Source organism: Liolophura sinensis, chromosome 8 (genome assembly GCF_032854445.1).
Source record: "Liolophura sinensis isolate JHLJ2023 chromosome 8, CUHK_Ljap_v2, whole genome shotgun sequence".
Lineage (NCBI taxonomy): Eukaryota > Metazoa > Mollusca > Polyplacophora > Chitonida > Chitonidae > Liolophura > Liolophura sinensis.
The window spans coordinates 2,795,306-2,823,193 of NC_088302.1; the positions used below are offsets into that span (position 1 = coordinate 2,795,306).

The following is a 27,888-nucleotide window of genomic DNA, read 5'->3' on the forward strand; positions in this document are numbered from 1 at the left end:
AATGAGTCAATATCATAACCAATCAATATCGCGTGTAGCCCACCCTTGCTTTAATGTATGCAAAAACTCTCTGACGCATAGAAGAAGTCAGCCGTCTGATGAGATGATGTGGGATTCGTTGCCATTCATCTTGGAGAGCGAACGCCAGTTCTTGTCGGTTGGCTGCAAGGTGTGGCCAGCCGACGTGATGCCCCAAAGGTGTTCTGTGGGGGACATATCTGGGGAACGTGCCAGACAGGGAAAGACGTTGACGTGCAGGAAGTTCTGTACAACTCGAGCTGTAGGGGGTCTATCGTGGTCATGCTGGTACAGGACACCACGTGACTGCTGTTGACGGAATGGCAGGACAACACGACGCAGAATTTCATCCACGTTGCGTTGAGCTGTTAGGTTCCCGTAGATGATGACCAGTGGTATCCGTTTCTCTGCACAAATCCCACTCCACACCATCACACTGCCGCCACCAAACTGTACCACCTCCTGAACGCATGATGCAGCCGTTCGTTCGCCTGTTCGACGGTAAACTCGCTGTCTGCCATTGGCTCGGAACTGGCAGAACCGGCTTTCATCCGTGAAAACACGTTGCCAATCACGTCGATGCCAACGGCGTACAATTCGAGCCCATCACAACCTCTGCCCTCTGAAGTGTCGATAGGCCCTAATTCCGTGAGCCATGAGTCTCCTGGACACGGTCTGCCGACTGACCAGGTGGCATTAATTGACGGAGACGTCACTATCAGGCAGCGGTTCCTCCTTTTGTAAGGTGCACAGGTACCCGTCTTCTCTGGGCGTAGTTACTAGTTATTTGGCTGTCCGATGTCTGCCCGTAACGTTGCATCAAGTTTGACACAGTGACACGAGAGCGGCCGAAGGTCCTTGCAATGTGGGCATGGGTGGCTCCCATGGATACCATACCCAGAGCCCTCTCGTGTTGTTGTCGCACAAAAATTTCGTATTAATTTGCTGAAAAGGCTGGTTAACTTTAACCCACGGAGTCGTAAAGTTTCTTTTGGCCGTCAGTTTAGGTTGACTGCACTCTAATGGTAAAGTACGTTTTTGTGTTTTTTCAGACAATGTACACGATTCATATTCTACGTGGTGAAGTGACTTTTCTCCGCACATAAAGCTTCATTCATTGTGATTTGTCAGCGGCATGTGACAGCGTTTGTCATTTCCTGTTCAGTGTTCAATATATATATATTAAGTCAGTCCACACTTTACCGAACAGCCTTATCAATCACAGATTCAGAGAAAAAACATTTAAATAAATGTACAATCAAAGAGATAAACCATGTAAGGCGAACATATTAATTTTGCCCTGGGATAATCTCAAATTTCAACATCTTTATGGTGCTGCATGACTTAAACACCCTACCAAAGACACAATGCTCCAGCGAATCACATAATACTGACACCAGGCCAATCGGTCTGTTCCTCTTAGACCCAGTACCAAGCATAGAACTAAGATTACAGATGTTTAAATCTTGGGCATGACTCAATTCAGGATTCCACCCCGTTCACAGGGGAGATGCTTTAGCCACTATATCACTGCAGCGGGTGGTCAGGCTTGAAGAAACTTCAGACATGAGTCCTGGGGCTCGCTTCACCAAGCGCCCGCCGCGCTGCTCGCAAGTGGCTACCAAGGCGACGTAATAACTACGGTAGAGTACTGGTTGCTATGGAAGCTGCGTGCTCGCAGCGATGCCCACGCACATCACAGCATCCTGGTAAATGTGTCTCTTTAAAGTAACACAAAGCTATAATATGAAGTGATGTTCATCATACAGACAGCTGAAAACTATGCATACAAAGACTTTCATTTATTTTTTCAGATTTTTTTAAGGGTGTTGAAAGGCATTCAAATGTTTGAATATTACGGTGGGTTATATGAACCATGCTGATGGTATCGAGGCACTCTGACATCAAATCACCTTTTTTCCTAATGTTCACCAGAAGGAAGGAATTTTTGGGAACATTATTTCAGTAATCCTTTAAACGTCAACGCACATCATATTGGTGGAAGAAACCCAATGACACATCATACTGGTGGAGGAAACCTAATTGCACATCATATTGGTGGATGAAACCTAAATGCACATACTATCGGTGGAGGAAAGCTAAAGTCACATCATATTGGTGGAGGAAATCATATTGGTAGAGTGAGTGAGTGCTTGGGGTTTAACGTCGTACTTAACAATTTGTCAGTTATATGACGACAAAGGAATCCTTAGAGTGCATGTAATGTGCCTCCTTGTTGCAGGACGGATTTCCACCGTTCTTTTATCTAGTGCTGCATCATTCAGATGCCTTATCGAAGGCAAGTATGGCGTTCCGCCTGAGCCATTATACTGATACCAGTCAACCAGTCGTCACACTATCCCTTTCATGCTGAACGCCAAGTGAGGAAGTCTTAGGTGTGACTCGACCCAGGATTGACCCGGGATCTACCGGTCCCAAAGCGGACATATTGATTGAGGAAACGTAAATGCGCATTACATTGGTGGAAGAAGCTTAAATACACACATTATTGATAAAAGAAACCTAAATACATATCATATTGATGGAAGAAGCCTAAATACACATTATATTGGTGGAGAAAGTCTAAATACCCAGCATATTGATGGAAGAAACCTACTTGCACATTATATTGTTGGAGAAAACCTAAATACACATCATACTGGCGGAAGAGTATTGGAATTTAATGAACCCCAGACTGCCCAAATGGAAAGAGCTTGGCCCCGTGCTTAATGTCACCAATTTTCCACCAGCAGGAAATCTGCAATTTCTCTTATTAAAGCTCGCACCTCATCTGTTTAGTAATATGGAGAGGAAGACAAGCATCGTTCCAAGTGGGACACGATCTCTTTCTTTTAACAGCAGTGGTCATTGCTGCAGAAACTCCTAGGGGCCCAAACCCAGTCCTTAATGACAAACTGTCCCATTACATAATGAACACATACAGTAAAGAAAATATACCTTTTAATGCCAACAATAAACATATGGATCACAAAGCAGTACTAATTACACCTTGCATACAAAGGTTTAATGTCCAACAAGGTTTAGGAAAGGACTGATCCGAAAAATACTGTTTTAATTAGGTTGTGGAAACCATGCAAATCCTAGAAAGAATTACTCCAAACGAGAGAGAAGTCTCAGCGGTTCCCAGGCCCGGCGAATGCTACAAGCACATAACTGCAACAACAAAAATGTGATACCTACATTCCTAGTTACCATAGTAACATGTTCGTAATGTTACAAGTGCTTTGTGAATCAGACCTCTAAAAGCTCACCCTGGAGTTTTGGACAAACCTTTTTTCGCATCATTAACACATTGTTTGCACTGCACTGAACAGACAAGTTATCTCCATGAAAAATAAAATCAATAAAAAGCTGTAACCTTGGCAAGTTTAGGTTACCATAAAACCCGAGGATATCAGGACATAAAAAATTAGGTCTACAGTACCAATTTCTAATCATTTTTCATCTTAAAGACTACATGTCAGGCAAAGTTATTCCTTAGAACACTTTATTCTGAAACAAGCAGAATATTGAGGGAAACTCTACCGTTATGGTAAACATACAGTGGCTACCTTGCCCAATGCCGTCACTGCGCAGACATCATCGTTGAACAGAGCGACTTGTAACCTTGACGCAAATCTCTGGATAAAAAAAACTGCTGCCCACAAAACCTATCTTTAATCGAACAGATCAAATAAAATACAAAGAAGATCTAACCACACAAAAATCACAAGTCTACACATAAACTAACTACATACCCATATATCCATTCCTCAGCTTCAGCAAAAACACAGATCATCTTTCTGTGATGACGAGCAGTCCACATCTTGGAAATTAACTAAGAAAATTACCTTATGCTTTAAACTATTCTGTCATATCGAGGGAATGGCATTGTCATTTCCATAAACCACATCAGTAATCCTGACCAGTAACTAAGTGATCACAAACCATTATGAAATCAAGATAATTTGCCCACCAGCAAACACAAATTGACATCTTGTTGCTGCCATTAAATGTAAATAGCAGGATGACGGATCTGCATCAAAGGTCATTTGGCAGAGCAGACAACAAAAATATCACCCTCCAAATGAGACGATTTCTCACCCTGTTCTGAACTGTTGAGGAGGCACATTCACCACTTCAAACCTTTTCAATCTTAATATATTTTCCTCTTTGGTATCATCTACAGACCTTGCCATGAACTGCTAGGTCCCTTGAGCAGTTTCAATATCAACTCAGCTTTGGCAAACTGGCACAGCACCATCATAGGTAAGCATAACACATATATAAAACAAGATATCACATAAAATCTGCAACAGTTAACACAATGGCAAAAGGATAGTCCGGCAAGCACAGTCACAGCTTCGCAGTCAGTTTGGATTTGGCCCCATTCACTTCCACACAGAATATTGTCAATAGCTTCACAACTCAATTTCGTATTCACGTGTGACATACATTGAATACAGCCCCCGAGTCATCGATTTTCAAAAGTGTCAAAACCCACATCAACAAAAACTCTATGATTATAATCCATCTGATCAGTTTTGACTTCTTGTTTCTAACGTTTCAGTAGATGTATTATGCTAGAAGAGCGTTTGTCGATACTGGTTTTAACACTTTTTACAAGAACCAGGTGGCTTGGAGATTTGTTGTACATCGAACATCAGGACAATCTCCACTTGTAAGGTTAACTGCATATACAATTTTCTATGAGGTGGTCAACTGGAGCAGAAATGAGCACTAAGGGAAGGAGGGACCATGCTCGCTGGGCTAGCATAAAGACAAGACTAAAATAAAGACAAGATTAAGCCAAATCGATACTAGCACTGTCCACTGGACACCACACAGCTGTCCTTCAGGTACACTTTATCATCTACTTCCTATGGGTGGCCACTCCGAATTCCTTTAGTGTATCTCTCTGGCAGTTAGGGCAGATTCTGATATCCATGAGGTGGATGACATTCTGATGGCATGGACACCTCATCTGGACACGACCTCGACACAAATACCCACATGACTTACACAGGATATTCCTCATTGGACGATCACAGTTACAGGAGTTATCTGTCCTTGTCATACTATATCCAACATAGTTGCTCTTGAACTGTAACAAGTAAAACAAAAATCATAAACACTACTGGCAGGCATTCCCAAAGGTTACAGTCATCTAGGGTTCAACTAATTATCCAGAAGTACCCATAAGTGCTTGAAGTTACCCATCAGGACCAGTTTGGTGGCAAAATCCAGCCAAAATGTCACAAAATTCACCTTACAAATGTTTTCTGATACAGTATACTCACACTATGGTGATATAGCATTTTTCTTTCAGCTAGTAAACGTTAAAGACGGACAGTCGGATGGAAGGTTCCATGTATGCGCCACAACAGAGTTACCGGCAAGAACGGAATCTACTCATGTGCATATGAAGTGCAGAAACGTGACGAGAAGACAAAACATCTAGAGGAAATAAATCTATAAACATAAATGGAATAAAAACTCATTTTACAGTTAATTTTAGACTTCAAATATTTACTATTTTCAGTGGTTTTTCAGCTTCCTTTTTTTTGTATAATTTCTTTGCCGACTGAAGTGTACCCATAAGGACCTGTTATCTTCACACTGCTACCCATACGTACACGTTTTTTGAAGGAAATGCATGTAAAATCGATCATCTCATTCTAATAAACGTACTGATGTACTTTACTTTGCATAGTGATAAAACTGATAATTGATAAAATCCTTCTAGATCTCTTTTGTAGTGCCGGAAGAATCAGTTAACATAAAGGTGATAACCATGAAGACCAGGGTTCTGAAAGTATACCCTAAATTGATAAACTGTTGAACACAACGCATTGCAAAACATCAATCTACAATATTTTCCTTTTTTTCTTCAAATTTTCATAGTTATAAGTGACAAATGATAAACAGATGTTGGTGGCAGGATACATGAATACAACTTGTTTTGTTTGAGTACTTCCTCTGTCCTCTCAGGTCGAGATTCCTGGCTCTATTGAGTCTTTAATGCTTGTGCTCCTACAGGAAGCGGCTGATGGGATTTAACCTTTTGATGTTGACAGAATAACTTCTTCTGATAAACTCACCACTTTACTTTACTCTGCACATTTATGTATAGCCTCAAAAATACCCGTAAATACAGACCCATATCAAAGTATGTAACACATTACAGATTTGAGATATTACTTCTGAAATGTTTAAAGCTAGAAATCTAACTTTATATCATATACAGGTGGTAAACAATAAATAATGCAGGAGATCCACAGTTTTGTGTGGCAATCCTTTGTTTCAGTCGTGCATATTGGACTAAATTTCTGAAGGAAATGAACAACAGACTGATAAAATTCTCAGATTAAACTGGAAATATAAAATAAACAATCTATTTTTATTGTCAGAAGCAAACACAAATTATACATAAGAAAAATTATGCGCATATACATTTAATGGCACACTTTCTAAAAAAAAAGAAAGGATTATGAAGGCCTCATATTCCCTTTTTTCTTATTTTTACACTGTTTATACATTTAACAGGCATATCCGAGAGAAATATGACAAAGCAAAACAGGCAACACAACCAAAGAATTATATAGCAGTACAAGACATAGGGACTATACAATGTTAACAGAGGTAACATAACATGTGACTATATTAACACCTCCTATCTGACTGCTTAGTTTTTCCACAAGATCAGGCATTTTTTGTGCTTGCCAGTTTGTCGTCAATTTCAAAATATATTGTTCAAAGATTCACAGTTGCTGTTTGTCCAAAGCTTGTCAGTGTAACTCGCTTGAAAAGGTTCGCATAAATAATGTAACAAAGGGCATTTAAGCATTTGTCAAAGTAAGATTTAAGCAATGGAAATTTTTCAAGAAAAGGTTGGACCTCGATTACATTTTTTCATACACCAACTTGTCTGAGCTAAAAGAAAGGCCATTTTTTCCAAACAATTTGTCTGCGATAATTTGCCTTTCTTTCAATGAGCAACCAAGCAACCAACCTTAGACAGTAACCTTGCTACATTTTCTCTACAATCGAGGTCCAACAAAAGGGAAACATAATTTCAGTGGCTTTATTAAAGCAAAGTTTACCTTTCCGTTCACAAGTAAATAAGAAAAAAAACAAATGGTAAATTTCAAATTCCCCGTCCCAGAGTAAAAACATCACGCCAAGTATTATTGGACTCTCTCCAGACTCCCTGTGATTAACAGCATAATGTTTATGAACAACAGTTGTCACATAACGAGCACCTAATTTAATAGTCTCGTTTACTCCTAGCACACTCCTTGAATCAACAACATTTTGTTTTAAATCAAGCATTTGTTCGTCTGAATAAACTATGACCGAAGAGAGCTTTCCCTTCCTATGAATGGTCATCTGTTTGTCTGGATGGTCATGTTGTATCGAAAGTACTTCAAGTACTTTGTCTGACACATTACCTCTAACATAAACACACTTTCTTCTTTTCAGTATAAATTTTGACCCAAACTTGCTTAAAGTTTCGGGGGTCATAGAAAGAATCGTCTTCAATCATTTGCTGATAAACCGGACGAGGAAGTTTGGACCTGACATCCAGAGCAATCTGCTCCATGATTTAAGGATCTGTCTGGATAGAACGAATTTCTCTTTTGCGATGCCCTGGGACATGGCTATGTTTTTGATTCTGCTCCTGATGCCACACCTACTCTTACTGTTATAATCTTGTTGTCATCTCAGGGCAGCATAATATCTACGAAGGTTAATAACGTCAAAATCCAATGGCTGCTCACCATTTGGGACATAGGTGACTTTCCTGTTGACTTGCTGCACAGTACAATAAGCTTTGTACTTAAAATAAACCATCTTTACTTTCGCTGACCCTTCCCTTAATAAACATGTATTAGCTGTAGTCTCCCTAACTCCACAGTCATCAGGAAAGTCACATCTCCCCCTTTTTTCAACATTATGACCCTTACTTACTCTAAAATATACATCAGTTTTTTTCTCCTCTAGGCACAGAGTCAAGTACATCAAGACCATTTGACAACGGATCATCTGACATCCAAGGACAAAAATTCACCTGAAAGAGATGACTACCATTGTATGTGTCCTCAGTGTCATTGTTTGCGCTGATTGGCTCCAACTGTGGGTCGAATTCTACAAAACAAAGAAAATTATATTATCCACCTGAAAAATGTCTACCTCATACACATTGTGAGAAACGCAAATATTGATGTTTGAAGGGATGGCTATTTGTAGAGAAAATGTCACTACCATACAGTTAGCTTAAAGGGAGAATGTTAAAACATATATCATACCCTGATGTGTTTAAAAGCAAGGCATTCATTTAATGCATCATCGCTTCCATTGTGCAAATAAAACGGATTAGGCTAATTGTCTCCAGTTCAATTCCTTACCTTTGGACTTGTTTCAGGTGAAGATGAAATCTCTACTGTTTCCGGTAACAGTGGTACAAAATGGTTAGTGGTCCAATACCCAACATTCCTTCTATCGAGTATTTTGTAAGATCAGTCTAGAAGGCTGTTTACAGACAGGTGAGTGAAGTCTACACCTATGTGTTTGCACAAGACAGAAGCAGCGGCTGGTATCGCCAGTACTGATGAATATACCCCATCCTTGGCACATTCAAGGCACGCCTCAGTGTAGTCTGGAGACACCAGATGCAACTCTGTTGTCTTCATCACATCACCATACCCCAGCCACCCAACCAACTCAATCACAGTAAACACCCACCGCTGGGGTGCCATGGCCTTGTTTCCGTAAGTCGCCGATGACAGGACATTAAACAGGCAATTTCCGTCAGGGGTGGATGTGCCCAGCCGGTGACTTCAGATCCCTCATACTTCCCTCAGAATCTTGGCCGATGTCCTGTCATTACCAATGCTTTCCATGAATGCTTTGGAAGGTGGATCCGTTACCTTTGTTTTTCTGATCAAAATTCTCTCCATTACTGTGACAGTTTAAATTATTCCATGCGGGCGGAACAGGCGTCTCCCCGTTGCACTAAGGCCTTGGAAAAATCATATCCGGTGCCCGTGTTCAAGCAAGAGGTGCAGTGGAAGTCCTAGTCCATCTCGTCCAAAGCACTACTCTGTTCTAGGGTCAATTCCTCGCCCCTGTCGTGAAAGCATACAGATTGCAGTTTCCACAGAATATGGACCAGTCCGTGTGTCAGCATTCCTCGCGACAAGAACCACATGGTCAAAGAGTAGATTTCTTCCCTCGATTGAAAGGTTTTCAAATCTGCACATGTGATAAACTACATGTAGATTGTGTACTTTCATATAGGAGTATGACAGTCGCTGTGCTTTATTCCACTTTTACACACAGTTTCTCCTTCCTTGAGTCTATTAATCCATAAGGTCAACTCACCAATCGCTGGTGCAACTGCACTGGGCTAATCCAACAATCCCCAATAAAACAAAATCCATACAAGACAGCTGATCAGTAGGTAAGTCATCCTGTGTTAGCATTACTCAAAAAGTCATCTCTTGGCAGGGAAGCTACTATCTTCACAAGCACTTCTCACCGAGCGAGTGTTTTTAAATTTCAATGAAGCGCCTGTTTCACATTAAAATGGTTTAAAATTTGGAACTTATACAAATATATACAGTATACACGTCGCACTTGTTACAGGCACAGGTTTCTGTAGAAAGTTCTCTTGATTGTTCTTTATCTCAACTGTCATTTCTGTATCAAAAATGTCACACGCCAATAATTAAGTTTTAGAATCTATTCCAATCATTGATTTATTTATTCATTTATTTGATTGGTGTTTTACGCTCTCCTCAAGAATATTTCACTTCAACGTAGGTGGTCACCACTATGAGGGGAGGAAACTGGGAAGAGCCCGTGAGAAACCCACGACCATCCACAAGTTGCCAATCCTTGAAGTATGTACTGTCATTAAAACGCAAACCTAAAACTGATGTACGTATCTAAATCTAGCCGAAAGCATTTTACATTTTCTTGTCTTCAGAGGATACTTTGTTTGAACGATTTTATCAATTACATGGCCATTTTCTTCAAAAACTGTGTCATGGGTGCAATATGAAGATAACAGGTCCTTGTAGGTACACTCCAGTCTAAGAAGAAATGTGACAAAAAAGGACAGTAGATAAAGTAGTGAAACAGTAGCCATTTTCTTAAAAAAACTGTGTCCTTTTGGGTACCGATATGAAGATAACTTGTCCTTATGTTATATATCTGCCTACTTGTACATATAAATATGCAAAGTACATCAGTAAGTTCATAAGAATGAGACTTGATTATATGCGCATTTCACTCAAAAAACGTGTTTATGGGTAGCGGTAACATGAAGATAACATGGGTACTTATGGGTACACTCCAGTCTGCAAAGAAATTTTACAAAAAGAGAAAGCTGAAAAAGCAGTGAAAATAGTAAATATTTAAAGTTTAAAATTAACTGTAAAAACAGTTTTTATTCTTTTGATGTTTATATATTTATTTCCTCTAGACATTTTGTCTTCTCATCAAGTTTTTGCACTTTGTATACTGGTGAGGTGATTCAGTCCTTGTTGGAAACTCTGACATGGCGCATGTATAAAACCTTCCACACGACTGTCCGCCTATAACGTCTACCAGTTGAAATAACACACATACCAGCTGTTATAACACACCAAAGTGTGAGCATACTGTATCAGACAACATTTGTAACGGGAATTTTACGACATTTCGCCTGGATTTTGCGGCCAAACTGGTCCTTATGGGTAACTCTGACCACTTATTGGAACTTAGCATAATTGGTTGGACCAGTCGTCTATAAAACTGACTACCATCAAATAAATCTCAATTTGGCAGTTGTAAAGACAAGGCTCCTTTTGATAGTCAATGAGCCTCCTCTCAAATGTTCATTGTAAAAAGCAGCTGCTTCAATGAACTGACGTCACGCTACCATATGACAGCAAGCTCACATTTCCAAATTTTTAGTATGGATTCAAAAACAATCAAATAAATTGGTATTAATGAATAGGCCTAAATGTCAATACACTCTGATATACTTCGACATAAAAATATGACCTTTTCCAACCCAACCACCTAAAACAATGACATCTCTCAATGGTTTTCAATTTTCCAAAAGCTAAAATGTCCTTCAACTTTTTTTGTCCACAAATATCAAGAAATTGTTGGATGTCTGCGAAGATATTTAGCTCAACTGTGGAACTTTATCTCCTCAGTTTTGCGCTGAATATATATCAAATTCTTTGAACAGCTAGGACTAAATTTACCTAATATGTACCTAACAAAACGTGTCCTACGGTTCCAAAATATCGCGTCGTCAAGCAAGTGTAGAATTTGTAGAAGTTTACTTACGGCTGGTGAGGAGGACTTGATGAAGGACAACATGGTTTCCATCGTCCTCCCTCGGCCGATTGACGGCATCGCATGTCCCTGCTCAGCTGGAGTCGCGGTAACGCTGCAGTCTGTCATGGTGGGATTTAGCTGTTTTCGATGAAGGTGAAGACTGAGCAAACCTTTGATCGTTCTTCTTCCAGAGGCTTGTTTTTTGTCTTCCTCGTGCGTTCGGTTGTCATTGACATAATCGCCAACTTAACATCTTCGAGTTACTGACAGCTGGCGGGAAATGCCGACCAATCACATTTGGACAGGTCCATTCTAAGTGTAACTGGGGGGTGACACTTGATTGCCGCAGGAATATCGAAGCATAGAAATCTACTTTTCTCAACATATTTTAATTCGACTTGGATATATATACATTCTACCTGTTTTCCTCGGATTTTTTTCAGTCATTCATATACCTATAATGTTGTCAAATGTTTTACTGAAACAATAATTGTGAATCTTTCTCTTCCATATACACATATAGGACTACATAAATATATAGGTGTCGCACTCAGTGTGAGTTTAGCATAGCTTGAGACAACGGATTGCATGAAGACAACCGTTTGCACGCTCTTACGGACTAAGATTTTCTTCTTAACACATATAATACGTGCTATGTAGAGGGATTGTTTCTAATGTTTAAGATTTAAGTAATTACTCCTTGCATGTAAGCGTATATTAGTGTCACCTATATAGGCCTTGTGTATCATGTACATAAGCTAATGTTGGCTTTGAACACTGGGATATGTGATATGGGATATGGGATATGGGTTTCCTGCACAGCTTACTGTTCACACCGTTACGTCATTAATAAGTACCTCAGCCAATGGCATTTTTGTATGGCAACTTGTTTTACCAGTCGATGGACAAACAAGCCTGGCGGAGACAAAGTCTGGTGACCACTTGTCAAGAAGTTATTGGTGCGCATGTACAGAGACTGGAGATGATGCGAGAGCAGTGTCACGGCACGACATAAACCGCATAGACAACTGATGATCCTCAGTAATGTACATTTAATGGCACGTTACTCACTGATTTGCGCTGCGTGATATGAATTTCACCACCAAACACGGAAACCATTAAGCCATTAAGCCATTCATGAGTGATACCCCAACCACCTCTGTTTGACTGAGTTGAAACATATAGTGGCCATTAGAAATAAAGTTTGTTCATGTAGGGGCTTCCACCCCCCACCAACGTCTCCACCCACAGTTGCCTGTTAAATGGTTAAAGTTAAATGGAGTCCTTCGCCTACTTCATATCAAGCAGATTTGGGACACCCTGCTTCATGTAATTTGCGACGGCGTGCAATAGTATCCTTTCAAAATATCAATGTGTTGCCATGTGTGGTCCAAAGAGTTTTGTGCCCTTTTTGTGTCAAATTTTGATTGCATTTCCCAATTAGGTCTGTATGTTAGGATTTTTTATATATATGGCTTTGCTTTTGAGGTAAGTTTGTGTATATTGCCCATTGTATGCCCTTAGCAGCCCAGGGCCTCTGCCCAGTTATACACAATACACAAATTTACCTCAAATATGACTGCCGTAGCAATCCATCTATATGGTTTAATAGATTGGCTACTTTGTAGATACACCTGGGTATCAAAGACTAGGATATAAACCCACCACTCCCGCATGAAAGCGTGTAAAATGACATCCATGTACCATGGTGACGTATACATGTATGTCTTTACTGTACATGTTGCTATGGACGTCACGTGGGGAGCATGTTGCGACTGGAGCAGTTTCATGAGAGCTAATCACACGGATATGTTTGTTTATGTAATTATAGGCCTACTCTCCGTAGTGCAGCTCCATATATAAGGGGAACGAAAATCACTCAACACAATTTTTCTGACAGTATCTTACAGGAGTACAGTATAGGCCTACCATTTTTATTTTTCCGTTTTATGTTCAGAAAGGAGCGGGAAATGATGAACGGTAGAAACCGTATATATGTCTAGGCTTGGGAAGTATAATAATTTCTGTCGACTGCTTATAGACATATAAACCATTACACTATGACTTCAAACATATCCCAGTGTGCAGTCATACCTGTTTATTCGTTGCATTCAAATTTTGTACATTAAACATTAAAGCTGTTGTCTTGATTAATTCGTGTCAATTTGGACACGGTCCGGGCCGCCAAGGATCACATCTGAAACATCTCAGCTATGGGTAGCCATAGACACATACTGTGCCACTAACCACTTGTGGTTCTAAACACCAAGAATGTGTACTGCTGCCCATCTAGGCAGATGAATCTGTGTCAGTACAAAGCTGTGGACTCCATGCTTGGAAGAAACTCTGTGGTGCCCGGTGATCTGTATACGGCTTGAAACCATGCATTCACTTCGTGTGTCACGTGTATGTGTGCTTGTGGTTTATGGACATTTTGAGATTAAGTCGTGTAATACACATATAGTCATTCAGTATATATGTCCGAAATCTAAAAGCAGAGCACGAATACATCAGAAACTTATGTCGTCCCATCTAGATTGTTACATGACCTCATGCGTGGTAGTGGTGGAGTGCCATGTACACATATTCGGTAATTCTGTGCATTAATTACAGGTAATCTGTATTACTAACCATACAGTTAATGCTATATGCAGTCATGGCATAATTAAGGCTTGAGTCGGATGTAAATCCATGATACACGTGTAAACACGAGGAATAATCAAATAGGGCACTTTACAATGCCAATATGTAAGCTGCATATAACCAGAAAAAACATGTTTTATCATACAGTTCAGAATGCATGTTGTGGGACCGACGCACGCACGCACATGCATGTATTTTCATACCCTTGAAATATACAGGAATATGATTATGATGGTTGTAGGGCATTATCTCAGGAGCACAGTTTCTCAGTACGTCACTATCCCACGCCTTTATCCCAAGGGGACAATTTCCCAGTGGGTCACTATCCCAGGGCCATTATCCCAGGAAGACAGTTTTCCAGTTGGCCACTATCCCAAGGCCATTATCCCAGGAGGAAAATTTTGCTGTAGGTCACAACCCCAATGCCATTATCCCAAGAAGACAGTTTCCCAGGAGGACATTATCCCAGGAGGACAGTTTCCCAGTAAGTCACTATCTCACGGCCATTATCCCAGGTGGACAATTTCCTAGTATGTCACTATCCCAGGGCCTTTACCCCAGGAGGGCAATTTCCCAGTACGTCACTATCCCAGGGCCATTATCCCAGGAGGGCAATTTCCCAGTACGTCGCTATCCCAAGGCCATTATCTCAGTAGGACATAATCTCAGGAGGACATTACCCCAGGAATACAGTTTCGTGGTAGGTCACTATCACATAGCCATTATCCCAGTAGGACATAATCCCAAGAGGGCATCATCCCAGGAAGACAGTTTCCGGAAGGTCACTAACCCAAGGCCATTATCCCAGTAACACATAATCTCAGGAGGACATTATCCCAGTACGTCACTATCCCAAGGTCATTATCCCAGTAGGACAATTTCCCAGTACGTCACTATCCCAGCGCCATTATCCTCGGAAGACAGTTTTCCAGTTGGTCACTATCCCAAGGTCATTATCCCAGGAGGACAATTTCGCAGTAGGTCACAACCTCAAGGCCATTATCCCAGGAGGACAGCTTCCCAGTACGTCATTATACCAACGCCATTATCCCAATAGGACACAATCCCAGTAGGACATTATCTCAGAAGGACAATTTCCCAGTGGGACATAAGCTCAGGGGGTCAGTACCCCAGTCCTGTGTTTTAACAAATGTACATGTATGAAGCTGTCCTTCTGGAATAATGATCTACACCCGTATAAACGGATAAAAGAACAAGAATAAGACATAGTTTTCTTCATAGCAAATGTATTAATAATACATTGTATATGACTTAACCCTGGACAAAAACAAACATGTCCCAAGCCTATTATATACACTTACATGAGACATTGATGTGATCAAATACCATTTATTCATAGTTTACTACATCTGGATGCTTACAGCCCCATAGATTTGAAAACAAAAAGTTGACGCCAAATGCGGTGTCAATGAAAGGTTTGATCAATAAACATTAAGTCGATTTTCAGTTAACAGTTTACACATCGAAAGGATCAAACCTATCTTGGCCAACTTCCCCATTATTGAAGGAATGATTGCTAATGATGTTTATCGCTATTCACTCCAATGAAGGAGTAACTGGCGATGATGCTTAGCACAATACAATCCAATGAAGGAGTGACTGGTGATGGTGTTTGGGGCAACACATTCCACTGAAGTGGCAACTGGCCAAGTTTGGTGCAATACACTCCAATCACTGGTGATGGTGTTTAGCACAATACACTCCAATGAAGTTGTGACTGGTGGTGGTGTTTAGTGCAATACACTCCAGTGAAGGAGTAACTGGTGATGGTGTTTAACACAATACAATCCAATGAAGGAGTGGCTGATGATGGTGTTTGGTGCAATAGACTCCAATATAGGTGTGACTGTTGGTGGTGTTTGGTGCAATAGACTCCCATGGAGGAGTAACTGGTGATGATGCTTAGCACAATACAATCCAATGAAGGAGTGACTTGTGGTGGTGTTTGGTGCAATAGACTCCAATGAAGGAGTGACTGGTGATGGTGTTTACTGCAATACACTCCACTGAAGTTGTGACTGGTGATGGTGTTTAGCACAATACAATCCAATGAAGGAGAGACTTGTGGTGGTGTTTGGTGCAATACAATCCAATGAAGGAGTGACTGGTGATGGTGTTTACTGCAATACACTCCACTGAAGTTGTGACTGGTGATGGTGTTTAGCACAATACAATCCAATGAAGGAGAGACTTGTGGTGGTGTTTGGTGCAAAACCAAACAATGAGTGACTTGTGGTGGTGTTTGGTGCAATACAAAGCAATGAAGGAGTGACTTGTGGTGGTGTTTGGTGCAATACAAAGCAATGAAGGAGTGACTGGTGATGGTGTTGAGCACAATACAATCCAATGAAGGAGTGACTGGTGATGATGTTTAGTACAATACAAAGCAATGAAGGAGTGACTTGTGGTGGTGTTTGGTGCAATACAAAGCAATGAAGGAGTGACTGGTGATGGTGTTGAGCACAATACAATCCAATGAAGGAGTGACTGGTGATGATGTTTAGTACAATACAAAGCAATGAAGGAGTGACTTGTGGTGGTGTTTGGTGCAATACAAAGCAATGAAGGAGTGACTGGTGATGGTCTTTGGCACAATACAATCCAAAGACGGAATGACTGTTGGTGGTGTTTGGTACAATAGACTCCAGTGGAGGAGTAACTGGTGATGATGCTTAGCACAATACAATCCAATAAAGGAGTGACTTGTGGTGGTGTTTGGTGCAATAGACTCCAATGAAGTTGTGACTGGTGATGGTGTTAAGCCCAATACAATCCAATGAAGGAGTGACTTGTGGTGGTGTTTGGTGCAATGGACTCCAATGAAGGAGTGACTGGTGATGGTGTTTAGCACAATACAATCCATTGAAGGAGTGACTGGTGATGGTGTTGAGCACAATACAATCCAATGAAGGAGTGACTGGTGATGATGTTTAGTACAATACAATCCAATGAAGGAGTGACTTGTAGTGGTGTTTGGTGCAATACAATCCAATGAAGGAGTAACTGGTGATGATGTTCGGTGCAATACAAAGCAATGAAGGAGAGACTGGTGATGATGTTCCGCACAATACACTCCAATGAAAGAGTGACTGGTGATGATGTTAAGCGAAATACCCTCTTATGAATGATTAGCTCGTCATGATGTTTGGCGCAAGACACTCCACTAAAGGAATGATGAGTGATGATGTTTAGTGCCATACACTCCACTGAAGTAGTGACTAGTGATGATGCTTGGCGTCATACAGCCCAAGGAAGGCATGACTGGTGATGATGTTTGGCGCAACACACTCCACTGACGGACTGACTGGTGATAATGTTTGACACAACACACCCCAATGAAGGAGTGGCTGGTGGTGATGTTTAGCCCAAGACACTCCAATGAACGAATGGCTGCTGATGATATTTAACGCCGTACTGTCCAATGCAGGAATGATCAGGGATGATGTCTCAGTGGTTTATTTTGTTCATTTTATGATGTAAGGGCCAGAAATATAGGAGACATAGTCTAATGCTCAATTTAAACTATACATAAAACAATACCGTGACAATGAAGCAATAAAGTTCATCGCAAATCCACAGATACAAAAAGGTATATACATATATATTAAAATTGCCATCTGTTAGAACGATATACATTTATTATTGTATTAGTATTCATTCACAATTAAGCCCCGTGGGCTCAAGCATATTCTCAAGTATGTCATTTAACAGTCTATTATGAAGAAGTATTAAAATATAAAGTCTGATTTCATCATAATTCTTGACGATCGTCCATTAAAATTTACAGGCTAATTGTTGTTCATTGGTATATAGAGAGAAGCGAATCTAAAATTATGCAGTCTTTATGAAATTACAGATATATACTGAATTTAAGCCCTTAAGTCTTTGGAGACAAATTAAACGACAAATTGCTTTATAGTCACCATTTAAACACCTGTTATGTCATTTTGGCTTTGATCAGTTATAAGCTGCTCTCAGCAAATCCATCTTGGTCAATATTTAGGCGTAGTGTTATGAGGGAAACTTGGTCAATGTTATGAGGGAAACTTGGTCAATGTTATGAGGGAAACTTGGTCAATGTTATTAGGGAAACTTGGTCAATGTTATGAGGGAAACTTGGTAAATGTTATGAGGGAAACTTGGTGTTATGACCGAAAGTTGGTGAATGCTATGAACAAAACTGGTTGAAGGGAATTCATCTGCAGAGGAAACGGTTACAACATAGATCCGTGTAGGATAGCAAGCATACGGCATCACCCTGTGTTCATCTATGTAGGCTTACATTGGCTGTAATGTTTCCATATTCCTGCCACACGACCTTGGGCCCTTCAACACGGTACAATTTTCATGTGTTTATGGCACTTAATTCAAACTGTTCTTTTCTTGGAAAAGAAATATGGTACACTGTTACCGAACCCTTACCATAATAGCTTTATCAAGTGTCCATGAGTCATGCCCGCGGTTAAGTTCTCACGTTTTAGGAACGTCTGCTGACTGATACATGTCGTCCTCAACCATCACAAATGAAGTTGGTATGGAATCCCCATCGGGAGGTGCACGGACGCCGTTGGTGTTTTCTGTGAAGGTCACTTCCCGTGGACTTCGGGGAGCGTCCTCGTCCGACCACCCAGTAAACTCATCATAATCGGGGTCAGAGTTGCTTCCCTTAGAAAGAAATTCGCCTGGAGGTGTAGGTGTGTTTGCTGTTAGTGGTGGGGTTGGTCTTGATATTGACGTCGCGTCATCGTCATGGCTGTCTGGGGCCTGGGTGATTTTCACAACTGGGATCTCTCCACGGGAGGAAAGGGTTTCCTCTACTTCTTGTTCACTTTCCTCAGTGACCTGTGTGTCTTCTCTACCGCTTGGAGTCATCGTCTCAATCTGACCTAATTCAGGTTTGTCGAGAGACGTTGAGTTACCGCCTGTGTTTCCATCGTCACTCTCTGTTTCTTGGTCAGGATTTTCTATTTTCGTTTCTTTCTCGCTCTTGGAGTTACTGGTATCTTCGCTCGTCTCATCATCCCGGTTCTCTTCGCCGTCCCCCAAATCTCTGCCATCGGTAGTTTGCGTGACGTTAGAAGACAGACTTTCGTCTGGAGAGTCCGAATCTTGACTCCTTCTCGCTAACTCCAAGACTACATTATCCAGCGTTCCCTCAAACGCACTCTCGTAGCTCACCGGAGAGAGCTGGCGCTCAAACGCCACTTTTAAATTAGTTTCCTGATTCGGCACGTGTATACTCGTTGGCCGGGAGCCGTCGGACTGATCACCATCCAAATCGATGGCGTCCGTAAGACTGGTGTTCAAGAGGTGTCTGTCAGGTGCTGCTTGGTAGGTCTGACCGAATCTGCTTCCTGATGTGACGTCACCGGGAAATGCAGTCACATCAACCTCGTTCTGAAGGCCGTCATGTGCTTCCACATCACCCTTCTGGGACTTAACCAACAAGGGTCTCTCTCTCTTTCTGCGCTTCCTGTGTAAAAGAAATTTAAACACAATTTGGAAGATGACTAGAACTTCTATTACACTGTATACACGTTTATGACAAGACAACGCTGCTCACCATCTATTTATGTGGTAAAATCACCAGAGCCCCAACTCCTCTAATATACAACTTCTGTCTTAATGTAGCCCAGTCAGTCAGCAAGAGCTTTCATCAATCTGACAGAATATAGCATAGTCTTAGCCGAGAGGTATTTTACCTGAGGACCTTAGCGATGAGAACAGCTGTGCACACGAGGATTAGAACAACCGCTAATACGGCAACTGCAAAAGAGCAAACATGAAAAAAAAATTCAGTAAACCACAAGTATGGAAAAACAATTCCTAAAAATCGGCTGACCCTTGTAGGGGCACTTAACTAATATGCATTCATCCATTAATTCTAACACAGTATTACTATAGGTCAATTTGCTTACAACTTTATATTTACTGAGGAAAATTATTGATCAGTATACGTAAATTAAGTTCTCACCTACAACTATGACCACTTCATCTTGCGCACCTTCATCTGAGTTGGTTTGGTCGTCATCAGCGATCCCTCTGCCTATTAAATAACGAGAAGCCTTTAGTTAGCCAACGTTCTGTCCAGAGCTGTTTCCACTCTAAGTTTGCACTCTAACCACAAAAAAGTTATGAAGTGAAATGCTATGACGCGGATCCAAGCTGAATGGGCTATAGTTTTCCTGCAATACCTGAGCAGTTCAGTCACCAGCTTGCCCACAAAACGCCATCTCAGAGGCAGGAAAGTACCATATAGACTACGCAGTTTAGGTGTAAATTTCTTTTGTCAAGAAGGATTCTCCGGTAAGATGGGATCCAGAACTTTATTCCACAATAAAAAGCACAAGGTGATAGAGCAATGCAGATCACCAAACGGTTTTCAGCAGCAGCCCGAGACCAGAGATAAACCTCCACACTACCAAGGTGTATCATTGGGAAGATGTTTTCCCTCAGAACATCAGGTGATATTTAGCTGTACATTGAGAACAGAGAAAAACCTGCACACTACCGACATGGATCATTGGCAAGTTGCTTTACCCCAAACCACCAGGTGGTCTTTAGCAGTACACCAGAGAGAATCCTCCACACCACCGACATGTATCATTGGGAAGTTGTTTTACCTAAAACCACCAGGTGGTCTTGAGCAGTACACTGAGAGCAGAGAGTATCCTTCACACTACCGACGTGTATCATTGGGAAGTTGTTTCACCTAAAACCACCAGGTGGTCTTGAGCAGAACACTGAGACCAGAGAGAATTCCTCACAGTTGGCGTATATCATTGGGTAGTTGTTTTACCTAAAACCACCAGGTGGTCTTGAGCAGTACACTGAGACCGGAGAGTATCCTCCACACTACCGACGTGTATCAATGGGAAGTTGTTTCACCTAAAACCACCAGGTGGTCTTGAGCAGAACACTGAGACCAGAGAGAATTCCTCACAGTTGGCGTATATCATTGGGTAGTTGTTTTACCTCAAACCACCAGGTGGTCTTGAGCAGTACACTGAGACCGGAGAGTATCCTCCACACTACCGACGTGTATCAATGGGAAGTTGTTTAACATCAAACCACCAGGTGGTCTTGAGCAGTACACTGAGACCAGAGAGAATTCCTCACAGTTGGCGTATATCAATGGGTAGTTGTTTTACCTCAAACCACCAGGTGGTTTTGAGCAGTACACTGAGAGCAGAAATAATCCTCCACGCAACTGACATGTATTACTGAGGGGTTATTTTAGCTCAGATCTGGGGAAAACCTCCATATCACTGACTAAAATGACTGGGAAACGAACACGCTAACATTAACATAACGAGTTAACATTGACAATAGGTGTATAGGATTCAGTATATATCTCATTTAAGATATTCTATAAGACTTTAGGACAAAGTGAGACAAAGTGAGTATTAAAACTGAAGTATAGCTGTTATATATTTCCTCATCCCAGAAAGTGTGTGAAATTACACTGGTGAAGCCACAGTTATAGCATTCATTTAATGAATGTATAACTTTATTTTTATGTCTATTTCGTGTTTAATTGATTTCATTTAAAATGCTGTTCTATTTCGGCTTTTCAGCTGAGCTTTCACATGCGCCTTTATGTATATCCCTTCTCTTGTTGTCTAAGCACTTACGATACACCCAGCCAGTATCATAGAACAACAGATGCCACTGTCTGAAAACTTCCGGAAGGAGGCAATCCACATACAATCCCCGGCTTGCATGAACATATATGTTTATATGTTCCCGGCTTTTATATGTATACCTACCCCCGTTATACACTGCTGTGTACGTAGAAACTGTTTAAACATACTTCATTGTTTACTGAGGGTTTTAGCAGCTGTTTTATTTAACCCTAGGACTGTGTCCCCCTTTCACGGTTGCTCATGCACATTTTTCTTGACGATGCTGATTCCGGGCATCAAAATAAATATTATAAAGAATCAAAAACAAAACGAACAAAAATCTGTTTGGATGGGATATAAATGAAATCCCGTTGCACGCACATTGGTAGAAGTGGCCTAGTCTTGCAAAATATCAGTGCAAAAAATATACCGAATCAAAAACGTCCTATCGAACCTGGTCAAATGCACCGCACCCCGCTAAGTAAAATCCCTCATTCCATGAATCATCTCCCACCCGCCATTATCCGCATATTAATATATACAAATGGTTAACATGCATCGATTACCTTTATCTTGGTTAGTGACGTTTTGCTCTATTAGCGCCGTGCCGTTGTGGGTGTCGTTATCAGTGTCATCAATCACACTAGTCACATTTTCGTCTATCAGCGTCGTCCTATTGCGAGTGTCATCTACAGTGTCTACAATGACAAGTATGAAATGGGTTTAAGAATTTCAGTTAATCTATTTTAGACTGAAGTTTCCATAAATTCACAGAATTAATATCTGCAAGTTCAATTCTTCAACTCCATAATTATACGATACAAGTGAAATATTTTACTATCTACATTGATGGGTAACAAAGTCCTCTGCCTTTGCTTAGAACATAACGTGTCTTTACAACTTGAACATACCCACATGTAATACCTCAACATCTTATTTCGTTCTCCCTCAGTATAAAGTGGCTGTTTAAGCGGCAAAATCAAGAATTTATAGTTCATCATTTGCCACCGAAATATTTTGTTGTTAGCCGACATAAAAAAGCAGCGCTTACACACGACATAATTGTATATGAGAGACCTCCGTGGCTGAGGTGGTCAGCACGCCAGCCCGGCGCAATGACCCAGGAACCTCTCACCAGTGCGGTCGCTCTGAGTTCAAATTCAGTTTATAATTGTATACGTTATGCTTCAAACAAAGACAGTACGTGAACAACAGGAATGGCTGAATGAAAATATATTCCACGCACTTTGTCGAAATGACCTTTCAAGTCCATCTCAAGGAGACTCATGATTTCATGAATATGGACACGGGGTATAGGTTATGGGAGGAGGCTTACCTGTCTGTCCGTACTGAGCTGTCTGGCTGAAGGTACATGTCATTGTATTGGTGGGCGTGCTCGAAATCACTTTTTCGCTGCAATTGTTTGCTTCTGGAAGGGAATATAATTCAGTCGTATAGAGGAGTGTATAAGTCTGAAAAAACGAACGACACATTTTGTCACGATATTTCATTCATCAGATGAAGGCAAAATAAACTGGAATAAAAGTGGAAGAGACGGCTTCAAGGGAACGCGGCACATTAGAAATATATCCAAAAACTAATTTGGAAAGTTCTGAGCATTTATATTACACGCAAATGTCGTATGTGAGTCGTGGACCTTCGATATTCCCCTTACTTAGCTTTGCTGACGGAGATTAAACAGCCTATATTTGTCACTTTTAATTCAATACAGTGCTTCTTACCGGCATTACGGGGCCTCCGTGGCTCAGTCGGTTAAAGCGCTAGCGCAGCGTAATGACCCAGGAGTCTCTCACCAATGCGGTCGCTGTGAGTTCAAGTCCAGCTCATGCTGGCGGCCGTACGTGAGAAGGTCTTCCAGCAACCTGCGGATGGTCGTGGGTTTCCCCCGGGCTCTGCACGGTTTCCACCCACCATAATCCTGGCCGCCGTCGTATAAGTGAAATATTCTTGAGTACGGCGTAAAACACCAATCAAAAAAAAAAAAAAAAAAAAAAAATCTTACCGGCATTACAATATGCCAGGAAAATAAATGTGAGGGCCTAATGTCCTGGAAAGACGGATATGAAGTCATCAATCTCACCATTTACAAAGTCACGGAACATCCTTGTACATAATGAAGCATTTCTTCCACTTTGACAGACCTTGCCTATAATCCTCCAGAGAAAGGTCAGGTATATCAGCAGGAATGGGTGTAAAGAAAATCATGCAATGGAACCCAGAGAAGGATGTCTCTAGCGGAACCTACATTTTGAGGAAATATCCCTAGGGCACATAGTCTTTTTCATATGTTCAACAAACCTTTGAAATATATCAAAAGAGGAACAGCCAAGAGCAAGTCAACTGGCTGGTAAGTCGCTGACATGTTTAGGGTGTGGCTTGATGTGTTGATAGATAGGCAACCGAATCCTTTGTCGTCAAAGCCCACGTCCGTCAAGGATGACGTCAGTTTGATGAAACCCTTTACTGAACAAGGTTCTCCGTCGTCTGTCATACAATTCATCACTGAGATCTGTAAGGCAGGAGACCTAACTCGCATGTCCCAGTTGTTTTCATCACCAGGGGACAGTTTCAAAACCGTTACCGAAGTTGGGATAGACTTTGACTTTATATGGTTTGAAGATTTGAGACGTTTTGCTGTAAAATAAATAGAACAAAAGGGAAAACATAGTACTCAGTAACACAGAGAGAAATTAACGAATAAAAACACAATTGCTATGTTTACCCCGGGGTATGGTATACATCTTAGTGCAGTGTGAGGAGTATCCAATTAGTCACTGAAATACTTTGCTTTTTGTCTTCATGTCTTCATGCAATTTACCATTTAGCGCTATTTCCGTAATGCCCCAGCCTTAAACTGTCCTAAAATCACATCAGAAGGAAGAAAGCTTCGTAAAATAATATCCACAATCAAGCACCACAATCATAATGTGTGTTGCCGTGTTTAATTTTCCAATGATCATCATATTTCCTATTTGATAAAATAAAGCTAAAATTTATTCCTTCATAGGCCTATAGAAAAATTGAAGTACTCCTTATATATATGTACATGTAATAACACATGATTTTACTGACCACTGAGGCACTTGTACTCTACTTTAAACTCCCCTGTATTTTCCGATTGAAAACGCTTGTAGTTGTTGATGTAACGCTCCAGTGCGCAAGTTTGCAGCCCATTACATTCGGTGCTGATGTTTTTAAAGACTTCCTTGGTGGTATCGCTACTAATGACGCGCGTGATGATTACGCTGACGTCACTTCCGCTTGGTGTACACAGCAGGTTTGCAGACGTCGGGGCGTTGTAAGCTTGGCTGTGCTTACAGAGAAATTCATCTGCGTAAAATGAAAACAAAATATAATTAAAACTATAATTATTTATAGTGTTAAAATAATTCGAAAGTTTGACAAAATTATAACGTGTGTAATAAATCTTCGGTATATTATATTAAATATCAGTTACTTAATACTACCACTTGATACAGGGGAGGATTATATAGGTTTCTACCTGGTCTGTCAGCCTGGTGGACTATATGTCCGTCTGTCAGTCTGTTCGCCCGTTATCACATCTAATGACTTTTCCTTTCAAAACTATTCGGCAGATTGAATTGAGACTGGGTAATTAGCTTTAACATGACAATTTACTTGTCAGCTTTGAGGTTTGCACCGTTTTGTCGACTTACGTACCAAAAAAGTTACATACCATTTTCATCTATTATCATCAAAGCTGTTTTTCTTCTGATATGGAAATTAAAATAGTAATTATTCCCACGTCTCAAACCGGAAGGAGCACATACATTACTTTAACAAAACTTCAAGAAAGCTTGTTCATTATGTGTTTTTCCTCTCTTTTTTTCAGAATGCCTTGCGTAAATAACGGTGGTCAGGGCTATGAGGGCGCCCGATTAATGCCCGTCTTGTACCTGATATACGGTACGGATGAAAAGACGCTGAAAAAGGAAAGGAGCACGGAACGATGAAACAAAAACAATCTGAATTCAAGCGGTTTAAAGCGAGAAACGCATTCGTATCGGGGTGCGCACTGTTTCTTTAGCCGCAGTTAAATATGAGAATTGTTTTTGCAGATAACTTTTTCAGCGAAACCCTCTGCAGTGTCTTATGATGTGTGAATTACACAAGCGTGTAAACATGCCATCGTTATTCCCTTTAATGGCTGACGCGTGTGATATCTATCTATTCATTTTGTCAACAAAAACAACATTTCGCTTTATAACAGATTCGTCCATTCTATCTACGTCACTGCACGAGCGTTTTGCATGCGCACCAAAGAGACTAAAACATGAGATTTGTAGTCTTTGGTCGTCTTCTTTATATGTAATACTATAACGAACGAGGGTTATAAGATTGTAATTAGAAGTGACTTTGTGCTCTTCCCACTATGTGCACACGAAAGTATGACAAACGAAACTTACCTTGACTCAATGAGTCAATCGCAGGTATGGTGGTCACCACAGTGTACATGAAGAACGGCAAAACTAACTGTAAATTACGCTTCATCTTCTCCTTGTAGTAGCCTTACTGTCTGCATGAGAGGGGATCAACAGGCGGTAGTGAGATGCAGGTCTAAATCTCCAGCTCCAAAATGTACTCAGCATAAACCCTTTCCTCATAAAAGCTAATAACTACAGACGAAGCCGGATCCATGCAGGCCCACCTAGGGCCAGTGGGACTATCTCACCCGACAGGCGGAAACCAGCATGTGGTACCGAGGAAGTCAGACCCAGAATCAGGGTTACACCATCATCTTAGTCACGGACACTACACAAACAGCTACAAAAACAAAAGTTAGAATTTTACTTTTTCTTAAGTGTAGGGCTTTACTCAGACTGATAAATCTACAGCCAAGTTTGTTCAGTTTTACTTTTCGGAATTTTCATTCAGTTTTGTTTTTCATGTATAGAGTTAGCCTAAATCTGAATCACACCACTTGGCGACCGCTGAAAATTACCTAACCTCAGACTAGTAGTAAAGTCATGCCCGCATTATTATTGTTCTGTTTCACTTTGCTGTTATTTCAATGTCTTTTTCTTCGGTGTTTAACGCCGTGCTTTTCACTTGACCAGTGAAGCAAACCAGGCATGCATACAATTCTGACACGAGAAACCACCGATCAAAACGAGTTACCAGACAATCCTCCTGACATAAAGCGGCAGCTGAGCCTCTGCGAACCTGAACCGGAAACACACCCTAGTTATTGGTCACACGCAGATGATTTAAAGGCAGAACGGCCCATCTTGGTGTACGGGACACACTGATACGGCCCAAGCAGTGCTCTTTTCAAATGTAATCACCTATGACATACTAGATTTGAAAAGCGACATGATACTTCAGTGGGGGCAGCGTATTGGCTGCATGGACTCGCCCTGCCACAAGAAGACACAGTATATGTACACACACCTAATGACGCCTCGTCGTCACATGACTGAATATTTGTCAAGCCCGACGTTAAACCCCAAGAAATCATTCATTTCAATCAGGATCTGATAATACAGCTCTAGTATCAGTCCTTAACACTCGACGCACCCTATTTGATTTTCGTAGCACAAAAGGAACGCTATGTTTTCCAGCTAGAATTAACGTAAACTTTCAATGCAACATGACATGATTGCCTGGACGTTGACACCTAACTGACCACTGTAATTACCGTAGACGGTTTGACGATTTTTTTGTGTTTTGTGGGGAAAGGAACTTCAGGTTGAAGAGGACAGGATCTGTGGCTAGAACCTTAGGCGCTCTGTCACTTATTAAACTGCACAAATAGTGTGGATTAACTCTCATACAGAAAGTAAAAGTGATTTGTGAAGCCAGTGTCATATGTCAAGCATGCAGTGATATCAACTGTTTGTTAGTCACAGGTTTTAACCCAGCTCTCGTTTCTGCTGCCGCCTTACATCAGAAGATTTGTAGGGCGATGATTTACTTGGCGTTACGTTCATCTATAAACACCGTCGTAAGTTAAAACTTGATAAACATGTCGCTAAACAACAAATTATTAAATGTTGATAGATTGTTGCATTACAAACATTCTTATACATTTTTGCAAACGGACACACCGTTGGAAATTAGCACAGCTGGTTGTTACGAAGTAATTATCACAATTTAGCTAATGAGGCTAAAACCTGAATTTAGTCTGATCTGCATGACCTGATGAGAGTCGTCAGTTTGACGTCACCCACTGCAGACGGACAATATGGCAGAGTTAGATAAG

General features: G+C 40.9%; 1 protein-coding gene and 1 long non-coding RNA gene across 2 annotated transcripts; both read right to left on the bottom strand.

Moving 5' to 3' along the window:
• Positions 1–2,962: 2,962 nt before the first annotated feature.
• LOC135473042 (uncharacterized) lies at positions 2,963–11,708 on the bottom strand. The gene is made up of 2 exons (XR_010444574.1): positions 11,365–11,708; positions 2,963–5,122 (listed from the first exon to the last, which is right to left on the bottom strand). It is a non-coding gene; the product is annotated as an uncharacterized LOC135473042 (long non-coding RNA).
• Positions 11,709–16,507: 4,799 nt separating this feature from the next.
• Positions 16,508–26,355, bottom strand: LOC135472692 (uncharacterized). Its single transcript, XM_064752318.1, has 8 exons — positions 26,093–26,355; positions 24,738–24,995; positions 23,964–24,299; positions 22,981–23,073; positions 22,211–22,342; positions 19,994–20,065; positions 19,722–19,785; positions 16,508–19,492 (listed from the first exon to the last, which is right to left on the bottom strand). Exons 1-8 carry the CDS (start codon positions 26,175–26,177, stop codon positions 18,490–18,492), a joined length of 2,043 nt encoding a protein of 680 aa, XP_064608388.1. The 5' UTR covers positions 26,178–26,355; the 3' UTR covers positions 16,508–18,489.
• Positions 26,356–27,888: the final 1,533 nt, after the last annotated feature.

What these genes read in the sequence shown, in the direction of transcription:
- LOC135472692 (XM_064752318.1), bottom strand. Translation starts at nt 26,177, where the DNA reads ATGAAGCGTAATTTACAGTTAGTTTTGCCGTTCTTCATGTACACTGTG. An exon ending in GATTGACTCATTGAGTCAAG is followed by an intron (nt 24,996 to 26,092) that starts GTAAGTTTCGTT and finishes CATTTTACGCAG; the next exon opens with ATGAATTTCTCTGTAAGCAC. An exon ending in AGAGTACAAGTGCCTCAGTG is followed by an intron (nt 24,300 to 24,737) that starts GTCAGTAAAATC and finishes TTTATTTTACAG; the next exon opens with CAAAACGTCTCAAATCTTCA.